This window comes from Typopeltis vanoorti, chromosome 17 (genome assembly GCF_054136105.1).
Source record: "Typopeltis vanoorti isolate ZY-2024b chromosome 17, IOZ_Tvanoo_1.0, whole genome shotgun sequence".
NCBI lineage: Eukaryota > Metazoa > Arthropoda > Arachnida > Uropygi > Thelyphonidae > Typopeltis > Typopeltis vanoorti.
In genome coordinates, this window is record NC_143565.1 from 70,885,591 (window position 1) to 70,899,167 (window position 13,577).

The 13,577-nt window shown below is 34.7% G+C and overlaps 1 protein-coding gene and 1 long non-coding RNA gene across 10 annotated transcripts in view; one reads left to right on the forward strand and one right to left on the reverse strand.

Annotated features, from left to right (window-relative positions):
- Positions 1–9,835, reverse strand: part of LOC150097476 (carcinine transporter-like) — a 49,076-nt gene extending 39,241 nt beyond the window's left edge. The window contains exon 1 of the mRNA XM_090406934.1: positions 9,437–9,835. Coding sequence (XP_090263060.1) covers positions 9,437–9,835 — 399 coding nt within the window. The remainder of the gene's footprint in view (positions 1–9,436) is intronic.
- The window catches only part of LOC150097475 (uncharacterized), a 287,535-nt gene that overhangs the window by 78,733 nt on the left and 195,225 nt on the right, over positions 1–13,577 (forward strand). For all 9 annotated transcript variants that reach the window (XR_016549629.1, XR_016549632.1, XR_016549628.1 and 6 more), the window contains exon 2: positions 1,171–1,260. This is a non-coding gene — a long non-coding RNA (uncharacterized LOC150097475). The remainder of the gene's footprint in view (positions 1–1,170; positions 1,261–13,577) is intronic.

Here is a 13,577-nt window from a genome sequence, read left to right on the forward strand (position 1 = left end):
CCTCAAGTCGAAATATATAATTAACACAGAATTATTTGAAACACATTCAGCTTTGCTTGACGCTCGTAATAGTAACAAGAGTACAGTCGCAAAATTGAATTTAACGGGCTTTAATTACTACAGAATTCAACTTCCGTGTATGTGCACTGCCTTCCGTCGAGAACCTTTTTAATTAAAAAAAAAAAAAAACGACGTCCTGTACGAACACAATTTTTTACCTTTTTCATTTTTTTAATGTTGCGTTTTTCATTATAGACGTCGCCATGAAGTGCATTTCTATAATAATGTTAAAGATTATTATATTTTAAGAAAAAAGTAAGTCACGAGATTCTGTAAAGGTTCTATACAAGTTGTAAAAAATTAAAACAAATATGCTACTTTTCAGAATTTTTAATTATTTTGTACATTATTCTGTACGTGTGCAGAATCTTTCAGTATAATAAATTTCTACAGACGAAAAAAATTGATCCAATGAAAGACAGAAAAACAGTATAAAAAACCTAATTAGAACCATGTGTTATTTAATTAATATTCATTAATTATATCTGTTCCTATTTTCATTTATGTAGTAGGCTTATTGGCCTCTAATGGCAAAGTTGGTTTTTCATAAAGTTTTTACCGTGTTTTCATAAAGTTTAATTTACCGTGATTTGACGTTTAATCTTATCTCCATCATTTACTTTGTATAATTTGTCTGCTCTGCAGAAAGGAAAACTCGAGTTTCCAGTTGTGTGTGTGGGGGGGGGGGGGAAGAAGAAGAATCCTTCCACCTCTGTATGAGATTGATTAACTTACTTTCAGTTGACAAGGCTTTATAAAATAAATGTTCCTCAAGTCCTAGGCCAGATTTCCATCAGGTCTTTCCAGTTGGTAAGACGTTGTCGCTATCGATTACCATTCATGAATTATGTTATTCTAGTCTAGTAATGATTCGAATCAGGCGCTCGTAGATTATAAAATAAATTGTTGTCAATATTTTAAAGCTAAAAATGTAAATATCAAATATTGACAACAGATTATTTTTAGATTTGCTGTCCTTGTTTACCAGATATTTTTTATGCTCTTAATATTATATTACTTAATGTAACTTAATACCTCATATTAAGAACATAAAGTAATATTAAGTGATATATTAAGTAATATTGCATGTTATTAATATTATATTAATAGCATTTACAGTGATCCATACGGACATATTAAGAAAATGGACAGTTGTAGTTTATCGTGGGACAACGCTTCAGTCAAGGAATTAAGGTACAAGTAAGTATAATAATGATAATCGATAAACACAGTGCACAACTAAATTTGTTTTTAATATTTTTGAAACCATTTTTGAATGCTAACTGACGGTTTTTTCTATTTTTTTAATTCAATGCACACGTGTACCCAATTATTACGATTTTGATGATCCGGGAACACGTACAGGATTCATACAAACGGCTATTATTATGCTTTACCAGTCAAACAGTCGTTCGGGGGGGGGAATGAGAATTAGAAATATGACAAAAGTGAGAATACATTATTATTATTAGTTACATATTATCCTATGATTATTATAATGAATGCGTAGAAGTATTATGCCAGAATGCCGCAGAAACTGGAAATAATATATTTCCCACCTTCTTTGGTGGTTGAACATAGTATAGAAAATCGTAATCATCATAGTCACAAGTCGCCTTGCTAAAGACGAATTGAGTCTTCATTGCTAATTTCTTGGAGACGTTCGAAAGAGGGATTCGAATCCCGTCTGGGAAGCGAGGAACCTTTATGTGGTCTTTTCAGCTAAAGTTAGAATAGCCAGCATCATATGGAGGTGATGGGTTTTTTTTTCCTCCAGGAAAGTTGGGTTTTCATCTCGCAAAAATAAATGGGCCAAACAGATAATATAATGGCATCACAGCCGTTGTTGCTTTGGCCATAGCTGAAAGCAGCCTAACCTGAATTATATATTTCGTGTCTGAATGCTTTGGTGACATGATAAGAAATACAAATTTCTTGTGATTATGGACATGAAGTGAGGACCTATTTATTCTGTGATTTTTTTTTACTATACAACCATTTAGTACATGTGTCCGCAACGTTTTTTTTTTTGTATGTACCGCCACATATTAATATACCTAATAATACCTAATAACGGAGTCTAGCTAGCAGATCATTAGGTGTATCTGTAAAGTTGTAATGTAGAAGTGTACATATTTATAGTGTTCTTTAAGTCTTTTAAGGCGTTATTTATTTTTTTTTTTACATCGGAAATGATTACCTTTTTCAATTTTATTTTTGCACTTAGACTAATAGATGTAATAGATGTAACACTTTCAAGACAAATACCGAGAAAAAGAAATACAGAAATAAACTGTTATTAGATATTAAAATTCGTAAGGAAACTAACTTTTAGTTTCAGACACGTCGATATTTCGGAAGCCCCATTAAATGGACTCAGAAAATCACATGCGGAACAGGTTGCATATTGTTCATTTAGTGCATGAACTGTAGCGTTTGCGAATATATTTTTTGTCCGACGATTTTAGTAAGCAAGAATGCTCTCTAAAAACTATCACTGCGCAGAGTTTTCCCAAGAACTTTTGTAGATATTAAATATTATTTGGGAGATCATGAAATGACATAGAGAGAGAGAGAGAGAGAGAGAGAGAGAGAGAAAGGATTAGGTACAAAGTTATCGCATTTCAGAACAGTGCCTGTGCGTATTTCTATAACTAGAAAAGCATGAATATGCTGAAATGGTTATTAATATATTGTTTCAGTCCTTTATAACTTAATATGCAGCAGGCCTTAGTAAATATCATATTATGTGGAAAGTAGCTTTGAAATGGGAGTGGTCCGAAATAGTCCGGAACTGTATAGAACTGATTATTTCAAAATGAAGGTAAATTACCAACCCATTTGTGATGCAAATAAGATGGCGCAGATATTCGAGTAATCTGCTCCATCTGTTATACAGTGATTTTCTGCTAGGACAACTTCCTCTTTCCAAAGCACTTATATATACGTAATGCAAACATCTTTTATTCCAGAAAAGCGGAGCGTACATACATTTGCTGAAGATTTCAAACCGGAGTAAACGCCAGTAAATAATTTCATTGCTTGCTTTGAAGTGGAATGCGAAGATATATTAAAGTAAGAACCAAATGAAGCATAAATCTGCCCTGTTCCATTTTAGGTGTTTCACAGAAGGTATATAAATTTGTATTGTCTGTTCGTACACAAGTTATTCCAGGAATATTTTGACGGATTTTACTTAAATTAATTTTTTGGAATCGTTACAGAAATTTGCAATTCATCTTCTGAAACAAAAATAAATTTGTTTTTGCTTCATTCTAACCATCTAGCGTATCAAAATTATATATTGCAATAACTCATCTGGATAGATGGAATTCAATAATATTTGAGATGCTGGATGCGCACAAGATGTTTTCCATGTGGCTCAGTTTTAATCTCAGTCAGTTCATTCTCATGCAAACGATTAGAACCGTATTAGTAATTCTAAACTGACTGGTTGGAATTTAATGAAGTTTTATATTCCTGATTCCAGCTATATAAATTTTAGCTTCAGTCCTATCATTTGTAATGCCATAACTCAGCAAGGCAGAATTATTTCTCTACAGTACATAAGCTAAAAACTACGTTTCACAAAGCTATTAAATTGTGCTTTTTTTGTAAAAAATAAAATATTAGAAATGATAATACTTTTAACATCCCTGGTTTTGATAGGATTACATTTAATAAAATTTGATGGGTTTTTTAATTATTTTTATGTAACTTCCACGAAAGGTTGTAAACCTGTAGTAGTAGAAAAATCCTTAGGCCATTTATATCTATATATAGTTAAATAAATTTAATTATTAGAAGCCGAGAGATACCAAAATAGGGAAAAATATTTATTATTTGAGCACAACTCGTTTCGTCTTCTTAGAAAACTTCATCATTTGAGCACAACACAATGGATTTCTCCGTCTGACCAAAATAGGGAACACTGCAGTTACATTAAAGACGATAAACTTCTGGAGGTTTTAGGCTGCCACGTTTCGGTTTAGATGTATCAAGTTAGGAACGGAGTTTGGAAAGAGGAGTAAAAGAAGTGAGAATTTTAAATTTCTTGAGAATTTTAGCTAATTTTGGTGAAACAGAGCTCTGATGTACGGTAGAGATATAAAACCTTTTACATCAGTACTATCTTCAGTACGGTGAGCAGGTAGATTGAAAAGTACGAACAGATTGTTTAGGATAGTTGTTTTTCTGAAAGGTTGTAAGAAGAAACTGTAGTTCTTTGCTGATCTGTTCTTCTTCAACTGAGGAGGGAGCGAGCGCGTTTAACCAATGTAGAAATGATTCCAAACTTTTGGGGCGGATAATGATGTGAGTGTGCATGAAGGTATCATATGTGTGGGTTTTCTATAAAGAGAGAGAGAGATCTTTAATGTTCTGGCACACGAATGAGTTTTACATCCAAGAACGGGAGAGAACCTTTAACTTCCAATTCCGAAGTAAATTGTATTTTTGGTGTTGATTGCTGAGATGGTTCAGGAACTCCTTTAAAGAATCTGTCCATGACTCCAACTTTAGAAAACATCATCAATATACCTTTTCCATAACCTTAGTTTTAATGGGAAGGAATTGATTGCTTTTTCCTCAAAGCTTTCTAAATATGAATTTGTTAATATAGGGGATAATGGGTTGCCCATGGACAAGCCGAAGTTCTGTTTGTACATAGTATTTTTAAAAATAACGTAACCAGAATTTATACAATGGGTCAGGAGTGACAACTTTTTTGATAACTTCATTTAAAATAATTAAAACTTTTCCCATAAGCCTCGATGCTATTTCCTTCTTAGTTAAGTAGGAAATAGTATCGAGACCTTCCATAATTTCATCTTTTTGAAGATGCATGTCTTTAAATTCGAAACAAAATGGTCCAAATTCTTGAAAGGAGGCGGTTAATCCTGTTAAACTTTTTAAAACAGTGGCTAAATGTCTTGAAAAAAAAAATATATATATTGGATTAATATTAATAGCTTGCTGAGCTTTTATTCATTTGATTTTAATATGTCGCAGTACAGTGAATATTCTTGAACATCTTATACTAGTTGATAAAAGATTCTTTTTTCGCTATAATTCGGTTTCTATTGTCAAAGCGATTTAAAGTAATAATAATAATAATAATAATAACAATATTATTATTATTATTATTATTATTATTATCTATAATTTGTTTTTGTAAAAATATTCAAAATGATCATTCCTCTCTGGTTTGATAGCGTTATATTTAATAAAATTTGATGTTTTTTAAGTTATTTATTTTTATATAACTCTCACTCACGAAAAGTAGTAAACTCGTAAACTCATAGTAGCGGTAACAGTTGAAAAAATCCTTAGTCATCCCCCTGGTATATATTAGCACTCTGGGTAGGCTAAGATTTTTTTTTTCTATTTTCAATATATTTCAATTGCGAGAAATTTTATTACCATTTAGGAACGCCCTTAAAATTTGTTGAAATTGGACCATTTTTGTGGAAAAACTAGGTAAAGTAGAATCATGTTTACAGTGCCTGTGCTAAAAACAAATAAGAAGAGAATTTCATAATCACAAAAAATTCATTTCCCAATTGCATTCCTTTATAATAAAGCCGTTCATTAGCACTTGAAGTTTAAATTATTTTTAGCATATGTACAGTCAGAATAATTTCGTGTCATTAAAATGGTCCAGTCGAAATGACTCGACAAACTGAATAGTGATTCTGAATACCAAATTGTATTCGATTCCATCAAGCTAATAATGAGGGATTATTACCATTGCAGTTCATATTGCAGTTCACTGTCAGTTATATCAGGTAAAAGAAAGAATACTTATTATAATTTCGGAATTTAAAAACGCAATTATAACGAGAAAAAAATACATTTTATCTGCTAGTCTGGAACATATAACTAGTCCAACAACGAAAATTCGTACACTATAACACATCTAAATGATCGAGTAACTTGGAAAACTATTAGAGATGTTTGAAATTGTTAAGAGTTGAATTCTTGATAATTCTATTGTTTCCTGTTGGTGATAATAACAATAATAATAATCGTATGATGATACACGGCCGGGAGGTACGGCACCATCTCATTCCCCCCAAATTTTATCCGAGCTCCGGAACCGCATAGCTGACGAATCAGACCTATGGCTGGGTCAGTATTCCTGACTGTAATCCGTGTGTGTTCACTGGACTGGTTTGCCTGCTTGCTGGATGAAAAACCCCAGATAAACTGGTGGAAAAAACCCTGCTGTCCACGTCCGGCTAACGTGGCTATGGCTGAGGAAGATCCTTAAGCTCCTCGCGTCGTCGAATTGAACCTAGGACACTCCTTCCCCAGGCATATGGTTGCGAAGTGCATAGTCACTAGGCTAACTGCGCGGACGGTGTTGGTGATAAATTTACGTTATCCAGAGAGCCCTATCGAGTGGCGATACTTTTATTAAAAAGCGACGAGTGTGTGAAAAGTTATAGATCTATTATGGTCAGGCTGTTTCTAACCAAAGTATTCTCTAGAATAATTCATTTTGTTAGTAGAAATGGTCAGATTAAAACCACTTGACTAATTTTAATGAGAACCCAAATAGCAGATTTCAGCGAGTTTCATGGAGTCAGTGATGAATGAATTACATCCGTTCGAATTATTATGCCAACAGAAATGATACGATTGAATCCAAAATTAAAGACATGGATATGATTTGGTATAAACCTAAACTCCATACATTTGTATTACATTCTACTCAGCCAGACAGAGTGATTGCAATAAATAATTTTGACACGCATTATTCCTCTGTGTCCCTGCGATCAGTTTGATCGTGATAAAAATTGAGATAGCGCAGCAAATTTTTGTAAAGATTATAAAAACCAGATTTCCATAATTTTTTTATAGTCAGGATTCTGGAATAACTTGTGAACGGACAGATAAAACGAATGGAATATTTTCGCAAAATATTTACGCAATTTTCGAAACGTACCAAAAATCGACTCATTTGTGGTAATGAATGACGTCACTGTCCAAGAATGCTATTGCGAATCGCAACTTTTTTTTTTTTTAATGATTGTCTGCAATCATTGCCTTACTTATTTGTTTGTTATTGCTTAGTAGGTGCAATAACGGATGTTGAGAAATTTGACGAAATATGATAGAACTTCGATATCACTAGCTGCATGCATTTTGTTGTTGTTTTTCATCTATTTGCATGCGATTATAGTTGATACGATGCAAATTGTTTATATCGTCCTTTTCCGTCATGAAATACTTATAAGTTAAGAAATTTCAAGAAATCAGGCAGCTAGATGCTGTCATCGACTCAGCTAAAAATTCGCCAACCAAAGTACATTTTTAAAATAGGGCTGTGCTCTTTGGTTTTAGACAAAATAGCTTCTTGAGAGTCACTCTCTTTCTCTCTCTCTCTCTCTCAGGATTCTTTTATTTTCCCCTCCAAAACTTTTCTTATTGGTGACCAATTTTTTTTGAGTCAGTAATGATGGTCAATTGGAGAGACCTTTCAATTCTGACATCCACCATCATACAGTGACTCTGACACCCCAAAGGCTCAGCATACCAGGTGACTATCTAAGTTGCTCGATCCCAAAATCAGTTATGAGCCGATGTCATCTTGATCATAATCTCTGTGTGCCAGATACCCATTGAGCGAGATTTGCATATTTTTTTCCTTTTTCAGTGGTGAAAAACTAAAGCTCTGGTAGTTTCTTTTACATTCTCAGATACACTTGAACTGTAGCTTCACATTACTGTTGCTCTGTCACCATTATGTGCTACCAGTATGCTTCATCAAATAATACATACTAAATATATAGTATATGAGATCCAACTCAAGAGCTAACAAGAACAAGAAAGAAAACAAAACAAAACAAAGTCGGAAATTTTCCATCATGGAGATCGTGGAAATGAAACGCCGAATGCTCCGTTAAGTGCTATCGGTGTAGTGTCAGTTTTTTTTTTTTTTTTTGGTTCTGAGGAACTTCCACAGCATTATTGTTTCCTGCATGTAAACTGCGTATGTTTTCAAGTCGATTTGTCTGTTGTAGGAGAAAAAGAGGAAAACCTTAAGTCTCCGGTAAAAAAAAAAAAAATCTCTATCCTTGTTTTTTTCGACAATTGAAAGATAATAATGTCTAGTTCCGAATAGTCAAAATATAGTTTCTTCTCGTCTTCCACCAAAACTTTTACCAAAAAATGTACTAAAAAACACATGATTTATATCCGCTAAGATTGTAGGTTTTTTTTTTTTTTGTTTCCCATGGTGGACGATAGCATTATATGAAGATACTTGATATTTCGAAACCTGATATTTAGAAGTGATGCGTTCCTCAACAGTATCAAGAAGACAAAATAATAATAATTGCTGACTGCGTTGCCAAATGGATAACTCGTGCGTCTTCTAACCAATACAGACTGCGGGTTTATTTGAATGTTATTGTGGCATGGATATTTGTGAATGTTTTTAGGTAGCAGACGATTTTTTTCTCACCCTGCGTGACACTGTCACCATCCTGTGTTTTTTGGAGGCCAGAAAGTGGCTTGATAAGAATATGTCACAGAAAAAGAACTGAAAGTACGTGACTAAACCAAGGATTGCTCTAAATAATGTAAAGAGACCTACTATCATAAAGAAGAATCCAGATGGCATCAAGCAAAGCGTATAATCTGAAATTATCTTTTCTGTTTGAGTCAGAAAATTACGAAATGATAGAGGCTCATTGAAGAATACTTACCAAAGTACATACTGTAACTTCCAGTGACTTGCTTTGCCGATATAAATCTGACAGATTAAGTAATTAAATCCTAACTTTAAACCTTATTTCTTCTAATGAATTTGGTTAAGTTAATATATTTTATTATCCAAATCTGTTATGTAATTAAGGCTATAATGCTATAACACAAGCGGACATAAAAAGTGTGTTGTGTGCGCGCGTGCGCGATGCAAGCCGTATAATATTATATAGATAGAAAATTGCAAGTTCTTAAAATCACTATGAAAATAAATTAGCATAGAAACATTTGACATAAAAATCATCTCTACGTAAAAAGAGGCAAGAGAATTTTCAGACATAAGATTCATCCTGAGAAAGAGAAAGAGAAGAAAAGCTGTACATCTCTATTTGTACAAAGATATACAGAATTCAAGAGAATTCCCTTGAATTCTGTATATCTTTATACAAATATCTTGTTTCCATTAGAGTGATAGCATTATCTAACCAATTATCATTTAAATCACTAAATAAATAAAGTTTGTTATATTTGTTACGAATATTTGTAACAATGAAATTCTGAATTGAATTTCACTGATACGAAGACGCCATAACGAAGCACCAGCCTCAATACCTTCCATTGATGCTAATTAACAAAACAACTACGCCATAAATAGAATACTGACCTCAGATACGACAGTTTCTCCGTGGGTGGACAAATCATACACCCATCCATCGGCGCATCTTTGGGTCTTGGCAGAATTGCGTAGCTCTCGGATGATCCCGGTCCAGTTTGCTATGTCCCTGTTGTCCAACAGGTCGGTGTAGTTCACAGCAAACATATCGCATTGATTAAGACCAAGTTCGACCTGCGGTCGAATCAGTTGCTTTTGGAGTTCAAGCGAGAGGTTAGAGGTCATAACCTCCGGAACCCGACACCAGTGATCGGGCTCCGAAACCATAAACAGATTATTCATGGTGAGTAAAGGCAACATGAAACTGATTGGAACGAGAAAAAAGATCATCATCAGCTTCTGGTAGCGGCCGTAACTGCCTACATCCTCTATCACAGCTTCGAAATCCATGGCAAAAATCAATTGGATTTGGTCCCTGAGCGGCTCTGCGTTACATATAAACTTCTCGGTCAGATCACGTGACTACCTGTTTTTACTCCGCCAGTGAGCTGACAAAAGGGTAGACTGTGAAGCATGACGATTCGCCTTGTTTGTGGACAAGTTCTTAATTCTCACATTCTTCGCGGTAGCTCATTAGTCGAAAAAAAAAATATTGTGCAAGAATAATGAGTGGAGCTGACGGAGATAAAACGTGCACTATAGTGTTTGTGTATGAGAGTGGGGATTGTGTATGGGGGGGGGGGGGGAGGGATGTGCTTGATAGGTAGTGCATTAAAATACAGGCACTTGAGAAAACATAGTGCTAGGCCTACGTAAGGGTATCAGGTACATAGCGAAACTGGTGCTATCTGGGACATTCACCTACATAAGTCGTAACGGCTTCGTCTGATTATACGGAAGATGTAACCATTTAGAAGCGAAGATGCTGTGACGAAATTCACTTTTCATGTACACGCTGAACGTTGGCCTTTGGAAGCAGGTAACGAGGCCGAGGTGAAACTTATGAATACCTGATGGATTTTGTTTATTTTTTTTTAAAATTTAGTGTTTACTATGGTCGGTGCCGTTACCTGAATATGTCTACAAGGTGTTTTAAAACTTCATTCCTTTGTCAAGGGAGGAAATAAGTACAAAGAACTCAAATAACGTGACCTGGAGAAAATGAAGAACGCCCTTTGGCCTAACCTTGCATGCTGCTAATACTACGGTCTCAGTTGCACTGTAAGGCGGCAAGGTTAGACAAAAATCGTCTGGTGTTACAATATCACCAAAGCGTTTTTGTTAGTCCGTATTTTATTGGTTTTCTTTTTCTCGCCACCTGCTCGCACACTTTCACTTTCTAGTTTTTTTTCTCCCTCTCCCCCTTTAGAAGCGAAGTTGAGTTTCTTGATGCAGTACATGAATAAACGTTTCCCTGCATACACCTCTTCTATGAATGAACGTGACTTTTACCTTTTTGTAAAGTAGCATTACTTTCTTCCTGTGATTTAAGCCGGAATTGCGCAGTCATATTATATGATTTATTGCGAGATTCATTTCATGCATAGCCTCATCTCAATTGCTTTGATATCACGAATGGGCGTAAAGTTCGTATTATGAAACAAGCTTTAAACAATAGCCTGACGGAGCAACGAGGTTGACCAATGATCTTACTCGCTTTGCTGTTGAGAAATATGAGCCGCACCTCAATCCTCAGTTTCGCTACTCTTAAAGACATCGCTCGACTCACGTGTTCGATTTTGGAATTGTATTGTTCCATTCACGGACTTATTCGGAACTAAGTTGATAGGATGTCTGTTTGCAGGCAGAACATAAAATTTCACGTTTTTCAGCGTATGGATGATCCTTTGTTAGCTTATACCTAAATTTGGAAGGTGATCAACGGGTCTAAAAAAATTAAAGTTTTTATGACACCTTCCTATTAGAACTGCAGTTGAATGCGAAAAGATTTTCCAAAAGAGTAATTGAAAGACGGAGGACGGGATTCGGAATTTTTGAAGGCCGTCTTGTCACCGTTTCCAAAACAGCAGGTTGGAATTACAACATGTAGAACAGAAACCCTTGAAACGGTATTCTATGCCGTGTCCTTTGCAAAACCAATTACTAAACTAACATACTCAGATTCCAATTTGAATTAAAACTTGGACTGTGGAGGTCGTTTGCATGTTACGAAACGATTGACATGTACTGGTTGATTATAATGAAATATAAATTCATTGGGTGGTTCACCGCATGGGATACTCATAACACATTCCATTTATTCTAGTACACACCTTATTGACTTATAGGCTTTGAAGAGTTCCTAATTTAAAAAATCCCATGTGACAGAACAATTTATATTTTAAGTCACTATAATGATTTTAAATATTTACAAATTTTCAGTTAAATTAGAAATATATTATAAACTGTACAATATTTTATTGCATTTTATATCTAAATAATATAATAATTACTAGGATTGATCATATATGTGACGGAATTTTTATCATAATGTAGCGATAAATCATCTGTTTCATAAGTCTTCTTGAGGTGCTCTTTATAACAATCAGACCTGAGATGACTTACATGAACTAAACGGTCTCAATCTTCTCCATGGCATATGTCTCACTAATGCGGGTGGGGGTAGAAAGGTTTGTATCAACGAGGGAATACATATCTGCGCTATCAAACCTCTGGCTTTCAAAAAAAAAAAAAAAAAATCGATTTTATAATTCGATGGCATACAGAAATATGAATTGTAGATTGTAGAAAGGGAATATTGCTTCGATTATTGGTAATATTAGGCCGTGCATTATTGTGGTGAAAACTGATTTTCCTTGGGCCTTTTCGGGAACTTTATTCTTCAACAGGGGTCAGGCTTCATCTTCTTTGTCAGGAGGTTGCACTAATGCTGCGAATTTTTTGCTTCGTTTATTGCGATAAACTTTGTTGTTGTTTATCCGAAAAGTTATTGTTTGTGGCTAAGTAGCACTACCCAACTACGTATCTGTTGTTCCTAATGCAGCACTCCACTCATACCCAAGTTTTTGACTTTGCATCATCAGTAAACTACAGATCTTCGATGAAGCGGATTTTTTCGCCTGTCTTCTCTCGAAAATGTGTTTATACATCAATATCCTACATTAATTACTTGACATATCATTAATCGCATGTTGCGAAGTACCTTTAGTACAAGGAGAAAAGAACTAGGAAATTATTGTGCAGAAATGACACAGATTCACATTATTGTTTACATGAAATGGTGAATATTCTGGATTAAATTTGAATTACTCTTTACAGAAAAGGGACAATCCGAAATGTAGTGTCTGTGTGCCTGATAAATTAAAATCCAGCATCTTTGATGAAATCTTTGCTGATGAAAACAGTTTTCTAATGGTCAATAACAATAATAATAATAAAGCGGAGACTGCACTACATTGAATGTCGAGAAGTATGAAAGTTAACCTTTGGTTACAGCACGCGCAACCTCTAATTACTGTACTTTAAAGGTCTGGATTGTAAGAGATACACGAACTGTGCAAGAACTGGCACATGCACGCACGCACACGCTTATATGCGCCGAGTCATGTACTACATCTGTCTAGCCACACGAGAACTTCATCACTGATGTAAAAATTCTGAAGACATCCGCAATTTTTATAATTCGAAATACCATACTCATATTATTAGAAACATACAGAAGATGATGAAGCATTTTTGACATTTAGAATCAGTGCTGATATTTGACGACTTCAGTTTTTCTTTTTCTTTTTTTCTAGTACATGATTGAATTTTGTTACTTCATAGTTCATGCGAATGAGTATATATATATTCGCACATAAAGAGAAATTGCAGACAGACCCTATAGCACACATTAGTGCCGTGTGTAGGCAAATATTAAGGGAGAAAACCCCAACTGATATTTTTCTCGAAGAGCTGGAGAAAGTAGTTGTTTGGAAGGTATTTCGTCGGTATGCTATTTCAGATAGAATGAAATCGGGAGGAGAACCAGGTTCAGTAGGGTTAATGTTGAATTATAAATGATATTTGGCAACTGTTACTGATATTTGAACAGGCTGAAGGAAAGCAAAGGAATGGTGGATGTCAATTTAGTGAGTACCTATCATGGAAGCATCTGTGGTAAAGATTAGTCGAAGCAAGTCACTGAGAGAAAGCTCATTGATCGGCCGGATCGCTCTCTTACACACACAGC